Raw genomic sequence first — 24525 nt, 5'->3', positions numbered from 1 at the left:
ATTGAAGAATTCATGACCCTTGTGGGTTTAGCGCTTTTTTATTATGATGATAATAATATCATCATCTTCATTCACTTTAAAAATGGTGTGTTGCATGAGAATGGGAGTGTCGCTGTTTGTTTATTCTGTACTAACTTGTACAACTTGTACACAATGTAAGAGTATTTGTATTGTATTTGTAATAAAAAAAATATTGTGAGGTAAAAGTGTTATAAACTCTTACAAACGCACATGAATGAACTAAAAGCAGACACATGTTAATACACATTTATTTCGCCTGACAAAGTGATCGCCCACTACCTGTTCAGTTTGTGTTCTTACATTGTCTGAACTCTGTATCTCGTTCTCTCTCTCGTTTACTCTTTCGTTAACTAGTTGGCTCTCATTGACGATGGCATCTAAGCTTAGCTGTGATAAAAAAGAAGAGTCGCAAGCCTCTTGCTTTAAGTGCCAAGTTAGAGGATGATGGTGTGCCATTCTGATTTTATTCAATAAACACCCTGCCACTTACCTCTCACACATTAATATTAATATTTTAAGGTAAGTAATAAGTGTATTCTGTGTGTATCTTACCTTTTATTGTGTTTTTAATGCCTATTTCCATTGCTAATTTAATATAAGTTAGTGTAAACCTTCTTGTCTGGCATTTTTGCGTATTTTATATGTGCTCTGATAATAATACTTGTGGACCTGTGTGGTAGCCAGGCTGAGGGACAACATTACGTTTTCTCTGCTCAGCCACCATTGAAAATGTGTATGAATCTGCGTTTGGTCCAGCCACTCTCCCACTCCGCTTTTGTTTACAATTTTCGGCATGAATTATTCATTACTTCTCCCTTCATTTATGATGGTGTCTAAAGGTAGTTGTTAGAAACAATTAAATTCAGTTAACAAGGTATGTCAGTGCTAATAATATGGCTCTGGACCACAGTGTAGGTAGCCGGTAGGTGTAGCCCAGGCAGGCTACACCTACCGGCTACACTACCGGCTACCTACACTGACTTCCTACAAATAAATGCTACTCGCCTCTTTTCCTGTGCACTTCCTGAGTGTACTGTATGTGTATTTTAACTCTCTGGGATGTCTTAAATATCGTATATTAAGTATGAGATGGGGAGCCAGGGCTACCTACACCTGACTTCCTACAAATAAGTACAGGTCCTCCATCACAAATCCGGCATCATTGGGACCTGTAGTGTACCGGATTACTGAATTTGCCGGATTACAGAGTGGTTAGGTTAGAATGCACTTAATAAAATTAACCAGCTTGACTTAAACAGTTCATTGAACATCGGCAAAAATCGAACATTTCTGCTACTTTGAGCTCAATTTCAAGATACTTTTCGTCATGAAAGCAATCAAAATCATGTCTATTTCTGTAATATATCTTCCATTCTATCAAATGAAGCCAAAAAATGAAAATACAACCATAAAAACCATACGAAAATATACTGCAAAGAGGCGGCTAATGGCTAAGAAGTTAACTCCCTTATTTATCGTCCATCTTTTTATTTTTGTTGTACGTTAAGAAGCATCTTTCCATCATACATTGCCCAAGTTTCAATGAGATAGCCCAACAAACAACCGAGAAAAAAAAAATATTTACCAAAAATCATATATGGCAAGCCCAAGCCAGGTACTGGAAATAAGTCACTTTGTCTGACTTTTCTGGGTTATCCTAGGTTCTCTATACATACACTGCTATGTATGATAATCTATGTAACTGTATTTGTGTATACCTGAATAAACTTATTTACTTCTAGTCTGTCAACTGAGTACCAGAAACCGCCCATTCATTTATTTCAACTACCCAATAAAGTGGTCAGAAATTGGCAATTTGGCCAATTTCACACAAATTTCAACAGATGCCAATTTGAAAATAGGATCCAGAATAAACAGTGCAGACATTCCTGGCACTAAAATAACATTTTCTCTGTTCATTAGTCATGGCTACAGGCCCCTCTTATATTACTCTTGCTTTTCATTTGGAATTTTTATTCACAAAAAAAAATAGAAGATTTACTGTTATGCAGACTGCTGCATTATTGTAATAATTGTATAAATAATGTCAAGCGATTCTTGACTCCATACTGGAATTTAGACTGGCAGGCGGACAGGTATTGGACGGTGACGTCATTTGTTTACTCTTGAGCTTCCCTAGAGAATAGAACATTTTCACTACTGTGAGCGCAATTTCAAGGTACTTTTCGTCATGAAAGCAATCAAAATCATATCTATTTCTGTAATGTATCTTTCATTCTATCAAATGAGACCGAAAAAATGAGAATATAGCCATAACAACCACACAAAAATATACCGCTAAGCGGCCGCTAATGGCTGAGAAGTGAACTCCGCTATTTATGGTCTGATTTCTTTCATTTTTGGTGTACGTGAAGAATTATCTTTCCATTATACATTGCCCAAGTTTGAATAAGATAACCCAACAAACAACTGAGAAAATAATATAATAATAATAATAATAATAATAATAATAATAATAAAAATAATAATAATAATAATAATAATAATAATAATAATAATAATAATAATAATAATAATAATAATAATACATGTAATAATATCTTTATTTACTACACGTACATGTACAAGGTATACAGGCCTAGCTGACATCAGTGACATACTACTGTATAAAAAGCCGCTTGTTATGCAGAGTATTTCAAGAAAATTAGGCCAGTGTCTCAGGATAACACCCACACTAGTCAGCTAACACCCAGGTACCCATTTACTGATGGGTGAACATAGACAACAGGTGTAAAGAAACACGCCTAATGTTTCTACCCTGGCTGGGAATCGAATATTTACCAAAAATCAGATATGGCTAACCAAAGCCAGGTACTAAAAATAAGCCACATTGACTTTTTTTGGGGTTATCCTAGGTTCTCTATACATATGCTGCTATGTGTGATACCTGGAGTTTACCTGGAGAGAGTTCCGGGGGTCAACGCCCCCACGGCCCGGTCTGTGACCAGGCCTCCTGGTGGATCAGAGCCTGATCAACCAGGCTGTTGCTGCTGGCTGCACGCAAATCAACGTACGAGCCACAGCCCGGCTGGTCAGGAACCGACTTTAGGTGCTTGTCCAGTGCCAGCTTGAAGACTGCCAGAGGTCTGTTGGTAATCCCCCTTATGTATGCTGGGAGGCAGTTGAACAGTCTCGGGCCCCTGACACTTATTGTATGGTCTCTTAACGTGCTAGTGACACCCCTGCTTTTCATTGGGGGGATGTTGCATCGTCTGCCAAGTCTTTTGCTTTCGTAGTGAGAGATTTTCGTGTGCAAGTTCGGTACTAGTCCCTCTAGGATTTTCCAGGTGTATATAATCATGTATCTCTCCCGCCTGCATTCCAGGGAATACAGTTTTAGGAACCTCAAGCACTCCCAGTAATTGAGGTGTTTTATCTCCGTTATGCGTGCCGTGAAGGTTCTCTGTACATTTTCTAGGTCAGCAATTTCACCTGCCTTGAAAGGTGCTGTTAGTGTGCAGCAATATTCCAGCCTAGATAGAACAAGTGACCTGAAGAGTGTCATCATGGGCTTGGCCTCCCTAGTTTTGAAGGTTCTCATTATCCATCCTGTCATTTTTCTAGCAGATGCGATTGATACAATGTTATGGTCCTTGAAGGTGAGATCCTCCGACATGATCACTCCCAGGTCTTTGACGTTGGTGTTTCGCTCTATTTTGTGGCCAGAATTTGTTTTGTACTCTGATGAAGATTTAATTTCCTCGTGTTTACCATATCTGAGTAATTGAAATTTCTCATCGTTGAACTTCATATTGTTTTCTGCAGCCTACTGAAAGATTTGGTTGATGTCCGCCTGGAGCCTTGCAGTGTCTGCAATGGAAGACACTGTCATGCAGATTCGGGTGTCATCTGCAAAGGAAGACACGGTGCTGTGGCTGACATCCTTGTTTATGGTGCAGTACGAGCGTATATCACAGTTAGCCCTGTACTACACTCCATTTTCTCTAATATAAGCCACCAAGACAGGGATAGGAGAATGGTATTTGTATACCATATATCCTCTTCATACCTTCGTCGAACTGCTCGGTGTTGTGCCAAATATTATTCATTCTGGAGTATTTAACATGTTTTATGTTATTTATATTGTTTCTTATGTCGTATTAGATCAATTGTGATAGGCAAATAAGCTGTAGTGTTGATATTAGCGTAATAATAAAGCATATTCTCCTGCTTCATGAGACTGAGCTCATGGCAATCAACAGTGGCTTCAAAGCCACCTTATCTTTAATGGATAATGTACTGTGTAGGTGCTTTACATAATGAGAAGCATTTCTTTTATTCATTGGAACCATGGCTAGGGCTAAAAGTAAGCAGGTTAAAACAATAAATGGAGAAAAATAAATTGGAATGACTTATGCAGCAAGTAGCGCCACCAAACAGTACCAGCAGGTTGGTGTGGCGACCCTGGAAATTTGAAATTATGCTAGCCAAAATTAGTGCCGAATAACTGAAGGAACCGAATAACTGATTGCCGGATTTGTGATGGCGGGCCTGTACTACTCACCTCTCGCCCTACATTAAGATTAAAAATACTTTAAGATAAGTAATGAATGTACTGTGTATGTATTTTACTTTTTGTGTTTTTAATGCCTAGTTCTATTACTAACTTAATATAATTTAAACTTGTTGTTTGGCATTTATATTAATTTATGAATGGAAAAAATGGCGTTCTGCCTTCCGGCGATGTCTGCTTTCTGGCGATAACCTGGAACCTAACCTGCCGTATAAGTGGGGCCCTACTGTACTGGAATGTAGTGGTACCAACACTTTTATATGGGTGTGAGGGGCAAATTTTTAATGTTACAGTGAGGACGAAGTTAGAGACAGTATTTGAAATGAATGCTATGTAGAAAATTCAGAGAGTGGAAATTAGGAGATGGTGTGCTGTTATCAAAGGTATAATTAAGGGGTGTGATGAAAATGGTTTTGAAAACCATCAAGTTGAAGAATGAGACACTTGTGCAACATTTGGGAATCTTTATTGAGGAAACATTTTGCCAGCCAGTGGCTTCTTCAGTCCAGTGTAGAGAATAACAAGATGAGGAGGAGTATGACTGTATGAGAGACTGATTACCTCATACTCCTCCTCAGCTTCCTCTGTTATTCTCTGTATTGGACTAAAGAAACCACTGGCTGTCAAAACATTTCCTCAATAACAGTTTCCAAATGTTGCACAAGTGTCTCATTCTTCATAATTAAAGGGGCTGATGAAAGATTGCTAAAATGCTCTGGGCATTTAAGGAGGATGCAGTCATGTAGAATGACCAAGAGGGTGTATAAATCTGGAGTGAACGGAAGGAGTGGTTAGGGTTTGTCCCAGGAAGAGATGGAGGGAGTGGTACAAGAGATTTTGAGTGCTCGGGGCTTGAGCACCCATCAGGCTTGTTTCAGCATGTTAGATTGGACTGAATAGAGACAAGTAGTTTTTATGGCTTAGTAAGTAGGTAAGTTTATTTAGGTACAGGTACATAATGATAGAAACTATCTTTATTTCTACAAGTACATGTACAATATATACAGGCCTAGCTGACATCAATGATGTAATACTATATAGAAAGCCGCTTGTTATGCAGAGCATTTTGGGCAGATTAAGTCCTTGTCCCAGTATGTGACCTACACCAGTTGACTAACACCCAGGGACCCATTTTACTGATGGAGAACATAGACAACCAGTGTAAGGAAACACACCCAATGTTTCTACCCTCACTGGGGATTGAACCCGAACCCTCGCTGTGTGAAGCGAGAGCTTTAGATAGTAACATAAGTGTAAATTACCTAGGATAACCTAAAAAGAAAAGCCAAAGTGGCTTATTTCCATTAGGGTCCTTGTAATATCTTATTATTTAAAGCCTAGTTGTAAGATACATTAGAAATTAGTCATGATTATGACCTTAAAATTGAAAATAACTAACATTTTTGAAGGGATTCAGGAGAAACTGGTTAGCCAAATTTGATTCCTGGAGGTGGGAAGTACAGTGGAACCTCAACTTATGAGCTTAATACGTTCCGTGACCTAGCTCGTAACTCAGTTTGCTCATATATGAAATAAATTTTCCTCATTTAAATCAATTGAAATGCCATTAACCCTTTGACTGTTTTGGTCGTATATTTGTATACGTCTTAAGAGCCACCGTTTTTGACATATATATACTCATAAATTCTAGCGGCTTCAAATCAAGCAGGAGAAAGCTGGTAGGCCCACATATGAGAGAATGGGTGTGTGTGGTCAGTGTGCACCATATAAAAAAAGTCCTGCAGCAATCAGTGCATAATGAGAGAAAAAAACTCTGTTTTTTTTTTTAATTAAAATGCTGACTTTGTGGTCAATTTTTGTATAGTATTTATGGTTGTATTCTCGTTTTCTTGGTCTCATTAGATAGAAATAGGGGTGATTTTGATTGGTTTTACTATGAAAAGAAACTTGAAATGGAGCTCAAAATAGAGGAAATGTTTGATTTTTGCCAATGTTCAAAAGTAAACAAATGATGTCATTTTCCAATAAATGTCCAACTAGCCATTCTAATATGCAGTCATGAATGGGTTGACATTATTTATACAATTATTACAATATTGCAGTAGTCTGCATAACAGTAAATCTTCTATTTTTTGTTTGAATAAAAATTCAAAATATAAGCAAGAGTAGTATCAGAGGGGCCTGGAGACATGACTGATGAACAAAGAAAATGTTATTTTAGAACCAGGAATGTCTGTATTGTTCATTCTGGACCCTGTTTTGAAATTGTCATATTTTTTAATTTTTGTGAAATTGGCCAAATTGCAAATTTCTGACCACATTATTGGGTAGTTGAAATTGGTAAATGGGCAGTTTCTTGTACTCAATCGATAGAAAAAATGGAGTTCTAAAGAAATAGCTATGAGTTTGGTCGACTGGAACAATGGAATTAGCCGAAAATAGGGTTCAAAGTGGGCGAAATCACCGATTCGTAAATATCGCCGAGGTCGCTAACTTTGCAAGAGCGTAATTCTGTCAGTTTTCTATCAAATTTCATTCTTTTGGTGTCATTACAATCAGGAAGAGATTCTCTGTCATTTCCTAAGAATTTTTTTTTTTTTTTTTTTAAATTTTGCGACACCAGTAGACACCTCAGGATTTGGGGTTGCGACAGTCAAGGGGTTAATCCAATCCAGCAGGATTCCTGCTTTCGGGAGGTAGGACAAAATACTTCAATATAATGCTAATATAAATTCTATGGCTTATATATCTATCACAATTGATCTAATATGACATAATAGACAATATAAATAATGTAGAAACATGATATATACTTTAGAATGAATAAAATATGTTGTTATGTGACTAGTGGTAGCGGTCATTCCCGCTCCCGCTCTGACCATGTCTTCCCTTGCTTCCCCATCTGAGGTCTTATATGCAATACAGTACAATACAATTTTTATTTCTTTGCAAGCTTACATTTTTTTTTTGGTGGGGGGGACATGATACATAGTTGTACGAAAAAATATAGTGATTGGGTGTACATGCCAAAAGCCCCTTGTATGTAGAGCATTATGGGCAGGCTTAAAATTAGCTTAAGATTAACTAAGCAGTGATATATTCAGTGGTAAAAATTACAGTAAATAAATTGCAACATGAAGTACAAATGAGTATTTCAAATAAGAAGCATTAAAGTTGTACAAATTTATAGCATAACATTGTATAATATAAACGAATCAAATCGAGTAAAATCAATGTTTTGTAGTGCAGAAACAGGTCATATGGTCATTAGATAAGTTACTGTGCATTCAAGAGAATGGAGTATTCTATTAGGTAATGTAATTAAAAAAACATAATTTGATAGGGTCACAGGTTATACATTTATGAGATACAGTTATTCCGTATTTCTTTAGTTGTGGTTGAGTAAGTGGTTTTTAAGAAGAGTCTGGAATTGATAAACAGACAGTATTTTATATTCACAGGTAATGAATTCCAGATTTTTGGGCCTTTTATGTGCATTGAGTTGTTACATAGTGTGCGATGGACATGGGGAACATCAAAGAGTGATCTGTGCCTTGTGTTATGGTCATGTGTTCTGTTGAGGTTGGTAAGGAGAAGTTTGAGGGGAGGGTTTATATCTTGAGTTTAGTGTTCTATGTATGTAGTAGGCACAATAATAAGTATGGATGTTTTGTACGGTGGGTAAGTTTAGAGTTTTGAATATTGGTGGAGTATGCAGCCTGGAGTGGGAATTTGTTATCATTCTGACTGCAGCCTTTTGTTGGGTAATTAGTGGTCTGAGATGATTTATTTTTGTTGAGCCCCATGCACAAATTGCATAGGTGAGATAGGGGTAAATGAGTGAGTGATACAGTGGACGGAGAGCTGATTGTGGAACATATTACTGTATCTTTGATAGTATGGTATCTTTGATAGTATGCCTACTGTCTTAGGGATTTTCTTGGAAATTTGTTGTATATGAGTCTGGAATTTAAGGCTACTGTCAAGGTGAATTCCTAGGAATTTTCCCTCTGTTCATCTTGTGATGGGAGATCTGTTTAGTGTTATATTAAGTGGAACATTTATGGTTCTGTTTCCAAATTGAATGAAGCAGGTTTTGTCAGTATTGAGTGTAAGCTTGTTAGTCATCATCCAGGTAGATATTTTCTGCAATTCAGCATTAACTGTGTTGGCCAGTATGACTGGGTTTGGGTAAGAGAAAACGTATGTTATGTCATCTGCAAATAATATGAGTTTGAGTAGTTGATATTCATTCGGTAGGTCATTGATGTAAATGAGAAGGAGAGGGCCAAGGACACTTCCTTGTGGGACCCCAACTGTAATTGGTTGTGTGGAAGAGTTAGCTCCATTTGTGTACACATTTTGGCTTCTGTTACTAAGGTATGACTTTAGGTAATTGAGGGAGTGCCCTCTTATACCATAGTGTGTTAATTTAATGTGCAGCAAATCGTGGTTGACTGTATGAAAAGCTTTACGTAAATCAATAAAGATTCCCATCGGGACTTCTTTCTTCTCGAGAGCAGTGTGTATTAGTTTTAGCATATGTACAATAGTTTCATTTGTGCTTTTATTAGTACTGAATCCAAACTGAGACGGGTTGAGTATGTCTTGAGAGACGAGGTAGGAATAGATCTGTCTATGAATTAATTTTTCAAAGATTTTAGAGAGCACAGGTAAGTTAGATATTGGTCAATAGTTATTCAAGTCTGTTTGATCCTTGCTATTATGAGAATTGATGGGAAGGTGGGAGGATTTGTTAAAGAGTGTTTCAATAATTGGTGACAGTACTTGAGAAGCATTTTTGTACATAAAAGATGGTGAGTTATTTATATCTCTTGCCTTGTTTTTAAGGGTGTTGATGATGAGCGAGACTTCCGTTTGGATGGTTGGAGTTAGGAATAGTGTATTCAGGTAGATACCCGTGAGGTAGTCTGATGGACGGGTGTTTGAGCTTGGGATTTTGCTCACTAGATTCTTTCCTATGGTGGAGAAGAAAACATTGAGTCCGTTTGCTGTTTCAGTTGGTGAGAGCAGGGGTTCATCTGAATTTGTTAATTTCAGTGTTTTGTTTTTGGACATCTTATTAGTTCCTAGAATTTCAGATAGGGTTTTCCAGGGTTTTTTTCATATCACCTTTTAATTTATGTAATCTGTTCTCATAATAGCATTTTTTTCACCTTATCAGGCTGGTAAGGATTGACGAGTAACGTTTAGAATAGTCTTAAGTTATTTGGCTCATTCTATACTGTTTTTTTATATAGGTGATTTGTGTTAATGGATTTAAGGATGCTGAGCATTAGCCAGGGACTGTTGTCTCTTAGCTGTGATCTGTTTAGTTTTTTGGGGGCAATGCTTGTTATAGAAGCAATGGTTTTTTTGTAGAGAATTATTAATACATTCATCAGTATCTGTATATGTTCCTAGCTCATTATTCCAGTCACTGTTACTCACAAAACTCACAGAGGGAAAATTCCTAGGAATCCACCTTGATAATAGTTTCAAATTTCAAACACATATGCAACAAATTTCCAAAAAAATTTCCAAGACCATAGGCATACTATCGAAGATACGGTACTATGTTCCACAGTCAGCCCTCCTGGCCCTATATCACTCACTTATTTACCCCTATCTCACCTATGGAATTTGTGCATGGGGCTCAACAACAATAAACCATCTCAGACCACTAATCACCCAACAAAAGGCTGCAGTCAGAATGATAACAAATTCCCACTACAGACAACACACTCCACCAATATTCAAAACTCTAAACCTACTCACAATGCAAAACATCCATACTTATTACTGCACCTACTACATACATAGAACACTTAACTCTGACATAAACCCTCCCCTCAAACATCTCCTTACCAACCTCAACAGAACACATGACCATAACACAAGACACACATCACTCTTTGATGTTCCTCGTGTCCATCGCACGCTATGCAAAAACTCAATGCACATAAAAGGCCCTAAAATCTGGAATTCATTACCTGTGAATATAAAAGAAACACTGTCTGTTTATAAATTCAAGTCTCTTCTCAAAAATCACTTACCCACAACTAAATAAATACTGAATAATTGTATCTCATTATTGTATCTCATAAATGTCAACCTGTGACCCAATCAAACTTTGTTACTATTTAACTTCATTACCTAACATAATATTCCATTCTACTGATTACACAGCAACACAGTAAATGACCATATGACCTGTCTTTGTAATACTGTACTCATTTGTACTAAATTGTTATCTGTTTTACAATAATTTTTGTACCACTGAATATATCATTGCTTAGTTAATCTTAAGTTAATTTTAAGCCTGCCCGTAATGCTATGCATTCAAGTGGCTTTGGCATACTGCACTTTACTGTATTCTTTTGTACTTCACTGTATCATGTTCAAATTAATAAATAAATAAATAAATAAATAGCTGTTATAAAGTTATTAACTGCTGTCTCATTATGTAGTCTGAAGGTAACTTTAGTAGTGTCTTGGGACAGTTTACCTAGGTTGGTTATGAGAAAGGTAGAGTAGTGGTCTGTGGTGTTGTCTGTGATAATGCCTGATTTGAACCCATAAACGGTCCAAACGTATATATATGTTCTTACCGCTAGTGCCCCAAACATATATAAACGTTTTATTTTTCTTGCCTTCAAATATGGCACGATTGGCCTGAGATGCCTTGTTAGCATAGAATGGGTCAAAACACTCATTGTGCACTGTAATAAAAAAATCTGGGACCACTTAGTATCTTGTGGGAGCACCAGTTCAAATGAGCGCCAGCTAGAGCAAACAGCATGGCAAACGCCTGAGATTCACTGATTTCATGTAGTGTTAACTCTCCCATTTTAAGAGGAAAGTGATGTTGACCCCCGAGTTTAGTGGCTTTGAGGTGGATGTGGCCATAAGTGGTCCTGGAAATATCATAAAACCTCGATAATAACCCATGTGCAACATTTGTGTAACCCCCTTTCAGAATGTCTTATAACCTATGCCCTAAGTAAAGAGAAACATTTCTGGAACGTAATACTTGTTCAGCAGGCTGGCTGGCCACTGCATGGCTGGCCAGCTGTGTGGCTGGCCGGCTGCTGGCAGCCTGGCTCCGTTTGTTTGTCTGTGTCTATGTCTATCTCTGTCTCTGTTTATCTTTGTCTCTGTCTATTTCTGTCTATCTGTCTCTGTGTATCTCTATCTCACAGGTACACATAAATACAAGCATACATAGTGTAAATTACCTAGGATAACCCAAAAAATCCAGACAAAGTGCTATACCCTGCTTGAAGATATGAGTAGATGTGATGGCACAGTCTTGTGGCTCTCTCTGAGACAAAAAGCTAGACAGATAGACAGGGAGCTTGACAGATAGACAAATAGACAGACAGACATGTTTTTGTACCAGCGAAAACAAAGCGAGGGCCAATGCTCATCAAATATCACCTTTAATCTTATCAAGTCTTACCATCGCACCCTCATGTATGCTCATCAAATGTCAGCTCTTATCTAATGTTATCTCATCATGTCACTGTCAGGGGTGGACTGAGGCTTGTTTTTCATTCTTCATGGGAACATTATTATTATTATTATTATTATTATTATTCTTCTTCTTCTTCTTCTTCTTCTTCTTCTTCTTCTTCTTCTTCTTCTTCTTCTTCTTCTTCTTCTTCTTCTTCTTCTTCTTCTTCTTCTTCTTCTTCTTCTTCTTCTTCTTCTTCTTCTTCTTCTTCTTCTTCTTCTTCTTCTTCTTCTTCTTCTTCTTCTTCTTCTTCTTCTTCTTCTTCTTCTTCTTCTTCATGTTTTTGTACCAGCGAAAACAAAGCGAGGGCCAATGCTCATCAAATATCACCTTTAATCTTATCAAGTCTTACCATCGCACCCTCATGTATGCTCATCAAATGTCAGCTCTTATCTAATGTTATCTCATCATGTCACTGTCAGGGGTGGACTGAGGCTTGTTTTTCATTCTTCATGGGAACATTATTATTATTATTATTATTATTATTATTATTATTCTTCTTCTTCTTCTTCTTCTTCTTCTTCTTCTTCTTCTTCTTCTTCTTCTTCTTCTTCTTCTTCTTCTTCTTCTTCTTCTTCTTCTTCTTCTTCTTCTTCTTCTTCTTCTTCTTCTTCTTCTTCTTCTTCTTCTTCTTCTTCTTCTTCTTCTTCTTCTTCTTCTTCTTCTTCTTCTTCTTCTTAGTATATATTTCCACATATCCAAAACATTGCTGGGACCTATACATACTTTGTATATATTCCAAGACAATAGTAAATGACCAAGGCAGATGCAAATGTCACCTGTCAGTGTGTTTGTGACAATTTGAGTAGAATTTCAGTACCTAATACAGTAGGGCCCCACTTATATGGCAGGTTAGGTTCCAGGCTACCGCCGTAAAGCGGAAATCGCCGTAGAGTGGAACACCCTTTTTTCCCCTTATAAATGCATACAAATATTAGGTAACAAGTTTACACTAACATATACGGTGGACCCCCGGTTAACGATATTTTTTCACTCCATAAGTATGTTCAGGTGCCAGTACTGACCGAATTTATTCCCATAAGGAATATTGTGAAGTAGATTATTCCTTTCAGACCCCCAAACATACACGTACAAACGCACTTGCATAAATACACTTACATAATTGGTCGCATTTGGAGGTAATCGTTATGCGGGGGTCCACTGTATTAAGTCAGCAATAGAGCTAGGCATAAAAAAAAATAAAAAAGTAAAATACACACATAGTGCACTCATTACTTACCTTAAAATATTTATAGCCTTAATCTAGGGTGAGACAAGTAGTATTTATTGTAAGAAATCAAGTGTGGTATGTATGGTAGTCAGCCGGGCTACCATACCAGGCCATTCCACCCACACATAATATTCTATGATATTTAAGCATCCCAGAGCGATAAAATGCACATACAGTTTACTCATTACTTACCTTAAAATATTTGTAGTCTTAATCTAGGGTGAGATGAGTAGTATTTATTATAAGAAATCAAGTGTGGTATGGATGGTAGTCAGCCGGGCTACCATACCAGGCCATTCCACCCACACATAATATTCTATGATATTTAAGCATCCCAGAGCGATAAAATGCATATACAGTTCACTCATTACTGACCTTAAAATATTTGTAGGGTCAGGGGTGAGTAAACGAGATAAAACGAATAAATGAGAGAGAGAGAGAGAATGAGTACATGAGGGAGGACAGGCGCAGAGTTATGTAAACAAACCAGGTGAACGTAAGTTTTGTAAACAAACAAAGTGTACATGTCTGGTTTGTGTACAAGTTACATTGTGTACAAGTTGTCTCTACATTGATGAATAAAGAAGAACACTCCCATTCTCATGTAACACCATTTTTAGAAGAAATTATGCTCTGAGTGAAGGCAATGGAAATAAGTCACTCTGTCTGACTTTTTTGGGTTATCCTAGGTTCTCTACACATATGCTGTTATGTATGATAATCTATGTAACTGTATTTGTGTATACCTGAATAAACTTACTTACATACATACGAAAGGAATAATTTTCTACAGTTACCCCCAGTAACACATTTTCTCTTATGTTAAACTAGAGAAAATGTTATTCTTGCCATCACTTGTACAAGTTACCTGGCTACCACATCTCATATTTATGTTTATTTATTCTTTTGTGGGGTGTATTTATCATCTTTATATTTATTTATTTATTTATTTATTTATTAATTTGAACATGATACAGTGAAGTACAAAGTTATTACAGTGCAACAGGCCAAAGCCCCTTGTATGCAGAGCATTATGAGCAGGCTTAAAATTAACTTAAGATTAACTAAGCAATGATATATTCAGTGATAAATACATTATTGTAAACAGATAACAATTTAGCACAAATGAGTATTACAAAGACAGGTCATATGGTCATTTACTGTGTTGCTGAGCATTCAGTAGATTGGAGTATTCTGTTAGGTAATGTAATTAACCCTTTGAGGGTCGACAGGCCCTCTCCGAAACTCGTTCTCAGGGTCGGCCAAATTTAAAAAAAAAAATTATTTTCTCTGATGAAAAGATAGAGAATCTTTTCCCAATCATAAAGACACCAAAAGTTTGAAATTTGATAGAAAACTTACGAAATTATGCTCTCGCAAAGTTAGCGGTCTCGGCGATGTTTACGCATCGGCGATTTTGCCCACTTTGAGCCCCATTTTCGGCCAATTTTGCTGTACTAGTCGACAAAAAACATGAATATTTCGCTAGAACTCCATTTTTTCTATCGAATGAGTGCAAGAAACCACCCATTTATGAAATTCAACTATCCAGTACAGTGGTCAGAATTTAGCAATTTTGCCAATTTCACACAAATTTCAAAAGATGCCAATTTCCGAATAGGGTCCAGAATAAACAAGAAAGACATTCCTGGCACTAAAATGACATTTCCTCTAGTCATTAGTCACGTCTCAAGGCCCCTTTTATGTTCTTTTGCTTTCCATTTTGAATTTTTATTCTCACAAAAAATATAAGATTTACTGTTATGCAGACTACTGCATTAGTGTAAAAAATGGTATAAATATTATTGGTGCACTTGTGAAAGAATATTAGACTCGCCAGTTGACGTGTATTGCACGCTTGGCACGATTTGTTTACTTTTGAAGTTTGGTAAAAATCGAACATTTCTGCTACTTTGAGCTCAATTTCAAGGCACCTTTCATTGTAAAACCAGCCAAAATCATGTCAATTTCTGTAATATGTCTTCCATTCTATAAAATGAGACCAAGAAAACTAGAATACAACAATAAATACCATACGAAAATACACTGCAAAGTCGCTGATTTATTCCAAAAAAATGGTCAAAGTTTTTTTTTTTCTCATTATGCACTGTGTGCTGCAGGATTTTTTTTAGACTGTGCACACTGACCACATAGACCCATTCTTTCATATGAAGGCCTACCAGCTTTCTCCCACTAGATTTGAGGCCGCTAGAATTTATGCGTACTAGTACGTCAAAAACCCCTACGCGTAAGACGTACTAGGACGACGAAAACCCTCAAAGGGTTAAAAAATAAAGTTTGATTGGGTCACAGGTTAGACATTTATGAGATACAATAGCTGTATAGTCCTTGTGGCTTAGCGCTTCTTTTTTATTATAATAATAATGAGATACAATAATGAGAAACATTTACGAGATACAATTTATGAGATACAATTATTCAGTATTTATTTAGTTGTGGGTGAGTAAGTGATTTTTGAGAAGAGACTTGAATTTATAAACAGTGTTTCTTTTATATTCACAGGTAATGAATTCCAGATTTTAGGGCCTTTTATGTGCATTGAGTTTTTGCATAGTGTGAGATGGACTCGAGGAACATTAAAGAGTGATCTGTGCCTTGTGTTATGGTCATGTGTTCTGTTGAGGTTGGTAAGGAGATGTTTGAGGGGAGGGTTTATATCAGAATTAAGTGTTCTATGAATGTAGTAGGTGCAGTAATAAGTATGGATGTTTTGAATGGTGAGTAGGTTTAGAGTTTTGAATATTGGTGGAGTGTGCTGCCTGTAGTGGGAATTTGTTATCATTCTGACTGCAGCCTTTTGTTGGGTAATTAATGGTCTGAGATGGTTTATTGTTGTTGAGCCCCATTTACAAATTCCATTGGTGAGATAGGGGTAAATAGGTGAGTGATATAGGGCCAGGAGGGCTGACTGTGCAACGTAGTACCGTATCTTCGATAGTATGTCTACGGTCTTGGAAATTTTTTTGGAAATTTGTTGTATATGTGTTTGAAATTTGAGTCTATTATCAAGGTGGATTCCTAAGAATTTTCCCTCTGTGAGTTTTGTGATAGATGATCCGTTTAACTTTATGTTAAGAGGGACGTCTGTAGCTCTGTTACCAAACTGAATGAAGTAGGCTTTGTCAATGTTTAGAGTAAGTTTGTTAGTACTCATTCAGGTAGATATTTTCTGTAATTTGGTATTTACAGTATTGGCTAGCGTGACTGGGCTCAGGTGAGAGAAGACGTATGTAGTGTCATCTGCAAATAGTGTGGGTTTGAGTAGTTACGATGCATTTGGTAGGTCATTTATGTATATGAGAAAGAGAAAACGGCCTATGTTATGTATCGTGTTTATTATATAATTTTGAAAAAAAAATCATGGATGGATTAATGAATATGTGTATGTTAACATAATATGCGACAGACTCAATGATTATTATTATTATTATTATTATTATTATTATTATCATTTCTAATATGGCGTCATTTGTGCAAGTCGTCTGGCTACCACATCTCATATTAATGTTTATTTATTCTACTGTGGGGTGTATTTATCATCTTTATATGTTATGCATCGTGTTTATTATATAATTTAGAAAAAATATCATAGATGGATTAATGAAAATGTGTATATTAACGTAATATACAACAGTTAAATGAGACTCGGTGATTATTATTATTACTAATATGATGTCTCGAGACATAAGACACTCTAACTGATTTTAATGTGAACCTGCATGCCAGCACAGTATGTAAGTTTATTTATGTACAGGTATACATAAGTATAATTATCAGAGTATATATAAAATATGAAATAACTTTTAAAAACACTTGAAATTTTGGAGTTTCCAGACATAATGATGAGACTTGGTGCTTACGGATCTCACGGAGAATGTAAACAAACCAGGTGGGGCGTGGTGACCGTATTAGAAAGTCAGGTGGGGGGAGTCATATAGCGAGTTTTGGTCATAATTTGAAATGACCGTATTAGTGGAATGCCGTAAAGCGGGGCCCTACTGTACTAGTGTCAGAACAAAGATTGATTATGAAATGACAAGAACTACTATAAATTGTAATTATCAGAACATAAAAATTATATAAAATAATATGAAAATAGAAAAAAAGGTATATAGGCAACACTTCTGGAAGCAGCATGACTCGATGTTGCTGTCAGGTGAGCATCCAGTGCCAACTTCTTGGCATCATATCCCTGTAATTACTGACCCTATTTTTTTTTTATCCTATAACACTTAGAAAAATGTGCTCTTTATTTTCATTAAAAAAAAATTATTTTTTAAAATATACGGGGCACTGGGATAGTGAACGTATATATATGTTTGAACTGTTACGGGTTAAAGGATACATGGTGTTAGTCAAGATGTGGTCTAATAAGGAGACACTGGCCTCGGAGATTCTAGTGAGTTTTGTTTTTGTTGGTAGCAACGAGCAGTTACCCATAATATTTGTGAATTCAGTTACTTGTGGGCCTGGTCATGTAGGAGATTTATGTTGAAGTCTCCTGTGAGCAGTAAGTGGTCTTTGTTCATGTGTGCATCAGTTATCATGTTTCCTAATTTGTCACTAAAATGGTAAATGTTCAACTGTGGTACTCTGTAGATGTTTATGACTGTGAGGGGTTTTTGCAGGTCTTTTGATTTAAATTTAGCTATTATATATATTATATAAGTGAAAATGGAATGTTTGTAAGGCTAACTGCACTAGATCACTAGTTTCGTAAGGAAAACACTGAAACAGTGTATTTATAAATAAGAAATATTGTATAAAAACATAATAAAACATAATAGAGAATGTAAAGAAATAAACTGGTTTTATAAAGTGTTCGTACATACAGGAAGGCCCCGCTTTATGGCGTTTCACTTTATGGCATTCCGCTAACACGGTCATTTCAAATTATGACCAAAACTCGCTATGCGGCTCCCCCCACCTGACTTTCTAATATGGTCACCGCGCCCCACCTTGTTTGTTTACATTCTTCGTGAGCTCAGTAAGCACTAAGTCTCTCCATTTTGTCTGGAAACTCCAAAATTTCAAATGTTTTTAAAAGTTATTTCATATTTTATATATACTCTTATAATTATACTTATGTATACCTGTACTTAAATAAACTTACATACTGTGCTGGCATGCAGGTACACATTAAAATCAGTAAGAGTGTCTTATGTCTCCAGACGTCATATTAGTAATGACAATAATAATCATCGAGTCTCATTTAAATGTCGTATATTACGTTAAATACACATTTTCATTAATCCATCTATGATATTTTTTCAAAATTATATAATAAACACGATACATAACATAAAAAGATGATAAATACACCCCACAATAGAATAAATAAACATAAATATGAGATGTGGTAGCAGACGACTTGCACAAGTGACGCCATATTAGAAATGCTAATAATAATAATAATAATAATCATCATCACCAAGTCTCATTAAATGTTGTATATTACTTTAATATACACATTTTCATTAATCTATCCATGATATTTTTTTCAAAATTATATAATAAACACGATACATAACATAAAAAGATGATAAATACACCCTACAATAGAATAAATAAACATAAATATGAGATGTGGTAGCCAGATAACTTGTACAAGTGATGCCAAGAATAACATTTTCTCTAATCTAACATAAGAGAAAATGTGTTACTGGGGGAAACTGTAGAAAATTATTCCTTTCGTATGTATGTAAGTAAGTTTATTCAGGTATACACAAATACAGTTACATAGATTATCATACATAACAACATATGTGTAGAGAACCTAGGATAACCCAAAAAAGTTAGAGTGACTTATTTCCATTGCCTTCACTCAGAGCATCATTTCTTCTCAAAATGATGTTACATGAGAATGGGAGTGTTCTTCTTTATTTATTCTACAGTATCAATGTAGAGACAACCTGTACACAATGTAACTTGTACACAAACCAGACGTGTACACTGTTTGTTTACAAAACTTACCTTCGCCTGGTTTGTTTACATAGCTCTGCGCCTGTACTCTCTCATGCACTCATTCTCTCTCTCATTTATTCGTTTTATCTCATTTACTTACTCCTGACCCTACATTAAGACTACAAATATTTTAAGGTAAGTAATGAGTGAACTGTATATACATTTTATCACTCTGGGATGCTGTAATAGAATATTATGTGTAGGTGGGTTGGCCTGGTATGGTAGCCCGGCTGACTACCATACATACCACACTTGATTTTTTACAATAAATACTACTCATCTCACCCTATATTTTAAGGTAAGTAATGAGTGAACTGTATATACATTTTATCGCTCTGGGATGCTTAAATATCATAGAATTGTATGTGTGGGTGGGGTAGCCTGGTATGGTAGCCTGGCTGACTACCATACATACCACACTTGATTTCTTACAATAAATACTACTTGTCTCACCCTAGATTAAGACTATAAATATTTTAAGGTAAGTAATGAGTGCACTACGTGTGTATTGTACTTTTTTATTGTTTTTTGATGCCTGGTTCTATTGCTAACTTAATATATGTTAGTGTAAACTTGTTATCTAGTGTTTGTATGCATTTGTAAGTGGAAAAAAAGGGTGTTCCACTTTACGGCGGTTTCTGCTTTACGGCGGTAGCCTGGAACCTAACCAGCCATATAAGTGGGGCCTTCCTGTATTTACCTTGGAGAAGAGATGCCGGCAGAGTGGCATATGCTGTCAGTGGCCGTGTAAACCCCAACAACAACAACAACATTGGAGGAGTTCGTTTCATTTTGCCCTTTTTCTATTGCTTAACCCTTTGACTGTTTCGGTCGTATATATATGTCTTACGAGCCACCGTGTTTGATGTATATATACTCAAAAATTCTAGTGGCTTCAAATCAAGCAGGAGAAAGCTGGTAGGCTCACATGTGAGAGAATGGGTCTGTGTGGTCAGTGTGCACCATATAAAAAAAATCCTGCAGCACGCAGTACATAATGAGAAAAAAAAACTCTGACCGTTTTTTTTAGATTAAAATGCAAACTTTGTGGTGTATTTTCGTATAGTATTTATGACTGTGTTCTCGTTTCCTTGGTCTCATTTGATAGAAAGGAAAACATATTATAGAAATAGAGTTGGTTTTGATTGGTTTTACTATGAAAAGAACCTTGAATGGAGCTCTAATTAGGGGAAATGTTTGATTTTTGCCGATGTTCAGAAGTAAACAAATGATGTCAGTGTCCAATAAATGTCCAACTAGCCATTCTAATATGCAGTCATGAATGGGTTGACATTATTTATGCAATTATTACAATACTGCAGTAGTCTGCATAACAGTAAATCTTCTATTTTTTGTTTAAATAGAAATTCAAAATAGAAAGCAAGAGTAATATCAGAGGGGCCTGGAGACGTGACTGATGAACAAAGAAAATGTTATTTTAGAGCCAGGAATGTCTGCATTGTTCATTCTGGACCCTATTTTGAAATTGGCATTTTTTTAATTTGCATAAAATTGGCCAAATTGCAAATTTCTGACCATGTTATTGGGTAATTAATATCGGTAAATGGGCTGTTTCTTGTACTCAGTCGATAGAAAAAATGGAGTTCTAAAGAAATAGCTATGAGTTTGGTCGACTGGAACAATGGAATTAGCCAAAAATAGGGCTCAAAGTGGGTGAAATTGCCAATTCGTATATATCACCGAGGTCGCTAACTTTGCGAGAGCGTAATTCCGTAAGTTTTCCATCAAATTTCATTCTTTTGGTGTCATTACCATCAGGAAAAGATTCTCTGTCATTTCCTAAGAAATTTTTTTTGTTTTTTTTTTCGATAATTTTTCAACCCCAGGAGACACCTCAGGATTTGGGGTTTCGACAGTCAAGGGGTTAATTGCCTAACTTACTCACTACACTCTTAATGCTACACTTTATCACTGAACTTAACAGCTATAATTCTTTTCTTCACTTATTTATTTGCTACACTCTTAATTCTACAACCCACATCCCACACGCCTCACTTGTCTTTATCTATGATTTCATGCTTTAGTTCCATGGACATCATCCTCATTTTCTTTTCAGCACTGTCATTTGCACTTACTTTCTTAGGACCCACGGTTAGAAAAAAGAAATTTGGCAAAAATAACTGCACAAAACGCAAGCAAAACACAAGAGAAATGCTTCCACGGTGAGGTATACACATGCACTGCTCAGTAGATGTTGTGACATTCACTGTTCCAACTGGTGGTGGCACTCTGAAGCTCGCTTGTTATAGGATTATACAGCGCCTGTGGGGGGGGGGGGGAGGGGATGGAAGGTATTCAGGCTTAATTTAGGGAACCGGAGTGCATGTCCAGTTCCCTAGTTCAAGAACCCCTCGCCAGTGTCAAAGAACCTCCCTTGAGGGGAAAGTTCGCTCGTAACTCAGATTTTAGCTTGTAACTCAGAGCAAAAAAACGACTGAGCGACGGCATGTATCTCGAAAAGCTCGTACGTTGGGGCACTCGTAAGTCTAAGTTCCACTGTACAGTACCTGCAGTGTGAAAGAATGATGTAAATGTTTCAGAATCTCCCAACTGTGTTGCTGGAAAAGAGCAACTGTGACAAATCCCCAATTTTTTGCTTTATGCTAAAAATAATTGGACAAATAGATAAGTGCCAGTATAGGCATAACTTTTAAATATGTAATATATTACAAAGCTTGACAGCCAAGTTCGATCATCGGGATCTAAAATATGTTGGGTCACTAGGTCAAGTCTTCCTGGGATACAGTGGTACCTCGGGATATGAACTTATTTCATTCCAGAAGGCTGTTTGAGTGCTGATACTGAATGAATTTGTTCCCATAAGGAATAATGTAAATTAGATTAATCAGTTTCAGACCCCTCAAAAATACACTTACATAAATACACTTGCATAATTGTTCGCGTTTTGAGCTGTTCGTATCCCGACGTACTACTGTACTTCTAAATTATATTTAGAAAATCTGGTTAGCCGGACTTGAGTCCTGGAAATGGGAAGCACAATGCCTGCACTTTAAAGGAGGGGTTTGGGATATTGACAGTTTGGAGGGACATCTAAACTGTCATATCTGAGTGCCTTTGCAAAGACGGTGATTATGTACGAGTGATGATGAAAGTGTTGAATGATGATGAAAGTTTTTTCTTTCTTTTGGGGTTTTTCTTTCTTTTTGGGTAACCCTGCTTCGGTGGGAAAAGGCCGATGTGTTTAAAAAAATACAAAACCTCTATTATGCCAGATATTTTGCATAAGTCTTATTCTAGCTTTTTTTCTGATACTTGATGCTTCATGTTATGTTTCATAGCTTGCATTCTGTGTGAGGCCTGTTTTCACTTAACATTCATAACTTTAACATGACATTTATTCAAATTAAATTTTGTCATCCATGTTTGACTCCAACAGCTCAATCTGTCCTGTATTTTCCCGCAGGGCTATAGTATTTTTTTTTACTTATCTTGCAGTGTACCAGCAGTCTCACACACTTTAGCTATTATCTTGGATATCTTCTACTTCACAAGTAAATTTCAATAGGCTTGGAAAGTATTTAAAATATTAAATATATTAAGAAATTCCTTGAATATTAAAAGAATGATATGACTTTTAGACCTCATAAAATAATAACTTTCAGAATGGTATCATGAATGGAGCCTCAGGAAGGGCCACTGGAGATGAGGAGTTTAGTGATTTTGCTTCATACAGAAGTGGTGGTGTGGCTGGCAGCAGACTTCATCTAACACAGAGTCGTACATTGGATTCTTTAAATGAGGTTTCTGCAACAAAAGCTGGGACACCATCTACAGTATCCAGGTATTGATTATCAAGCTTAGAAAAACAGAGTTTAGTATATATATTATTGTTCACTTATGGGGTAGTGTATTAGTCAGGCAGGTAGTGAAATAATTGTCATCATTGAAGTATAAATATATGGAAGTAATTAATAGAATCAGTGTACCTACCAGTGAAACAGATTTAGTGGTACAGTGGACCCTCTGTTTTCATTACACTCTGATTTTGTGATTTTCAGGTATCACTGACTTTTTTCATCAAAATTGAGTCTCTGTTTTCATAAATTTCCTCTGGTTTCGTCGGTCGTACAGAACATGTTCGAGTGCCCCCGCACACCCAAAGCCTCCCTCACACGCATTCTGAGTCAGTGTGGCACTGTTTCTCAGTGAGTGAACATTACCCTGAGAGGTCATACGAAACATTTCATAATAATCCATTGTTTTTTGCGCTTATTTATTGTGTGTGACTGCTAAATAAGCCACCATGGACCCAAAGAAAGCTCCTAGTGCCCAGCTCTTTGATAAAGAAGGTGAGAAACATGATAGAATTCAAGAAAGAACACACCAGCCAGGGTACTTTCCCACATACACCAGCCAGGGTACTTCACCACACACACCAGCCAGGGTACATCCCCACACACACCAACCAGGGTACTTCCCCACACACACCAGCCAGGGTACTTCCCCACACACCAGACAGGGTACTTCCCCACACACACCAGCCAGGGTACTTCCCCACACACACACCAGCCAGGGTACTTCCCCACACACACCAGACAGGGTACTTCCCCACACACACCAGCCAGGGTACTTCCCCACACACACCAGCCAGGGTACTTCCACACACACACACATCAGCCAGGGTACTTCCCCACACACACCAGCCAGGGTACTTCCCCACACACACACACCAGCCAGGGTACTTCCCCACACACACCAGCCTGGGTACTTCCCCACACACACCAGCCAGGGCACTTCCCCACACACACCAGCCAGGGCACTTCTCCACACACACACCAGCCAGGGTACTTCCCCATATACACCTGACAACCCCTATGCCTGTTGTGAAATCTGTTGTGGCTTTGGGGAAGTCCATGGGGTACCTAAAGTCATTATAGAAGGGGATTCCCCTTCCAAACAATAGTAACTTCTCCTCTCTCTTCCCTTCTCCCCGTCATCAATACACCAACAAGAGTCTTCAATAAAGGTAAGTGTGATGTTAAATGTTCATTTATACATTTTATTAGTGCTTTATATTTAATTGTCATTGTTTTCTGTATGTAAATCTTTATTTAATCTCTAAAAAATGTAGTTTTTGTTAATAATTTTGGGTGTCTGGAACAGACTAATTGAATTTACATCATTTCTTATCGGGTTTCGTCAGACTCTCTGGAACGGATTAATCACGAAAACAGAGGGTTCACTGTATTTGAAAAAAATTTTACAAATGTTATTGTAATTTAACTTATAATGTGG

General features: G+C 36.9%; 1 protein-coding gene across 8 annotated transcripts in view; it reads left to right on the top strand.

Moving 5' to 3' along the window:
• The window catches only part of Khc-73 (Kinesin heavy chain 73), an 886736-nt gene that overhangs the window by 751217 nt on the left and 110994 nt on the right, over positions 1-24525 (top strand). For all 8 annotated transcript variants that reach the window (XM_070083276.1, XM_070083279.1, XM_070083274.1 and 5 more), the window contains one exon: positions 22893-23071. In XM_070083276.1, coding sequence (XP_069939377.1) covers positions 22893-23071 — 179 coding nt within the window. The remainder of the gene's footprint in view (positions 1-22892; positions 23072-24525) is intronic.

Source organism: Cherax quadricarinatus, chromosome 9 (assembly GCF_038502225.1).
Source record: "Cherax quadricarinatus isolate ZL_2023a chromosome 9, ASM3850222v1, whole genome shotgun sequence".
NCBI classification, from domain to species: domain Eukaryota; kingdom Metazoa; phylum Arthropoda; class Malacostraca; order Decapoda; family Parastacidae; genus Cherax; species Cherax quadricarinatus.
Note: the sequence above shows the minus strand (reverse complement) of the source record. Positions and strands in the feature narration are given on the sequence as shown.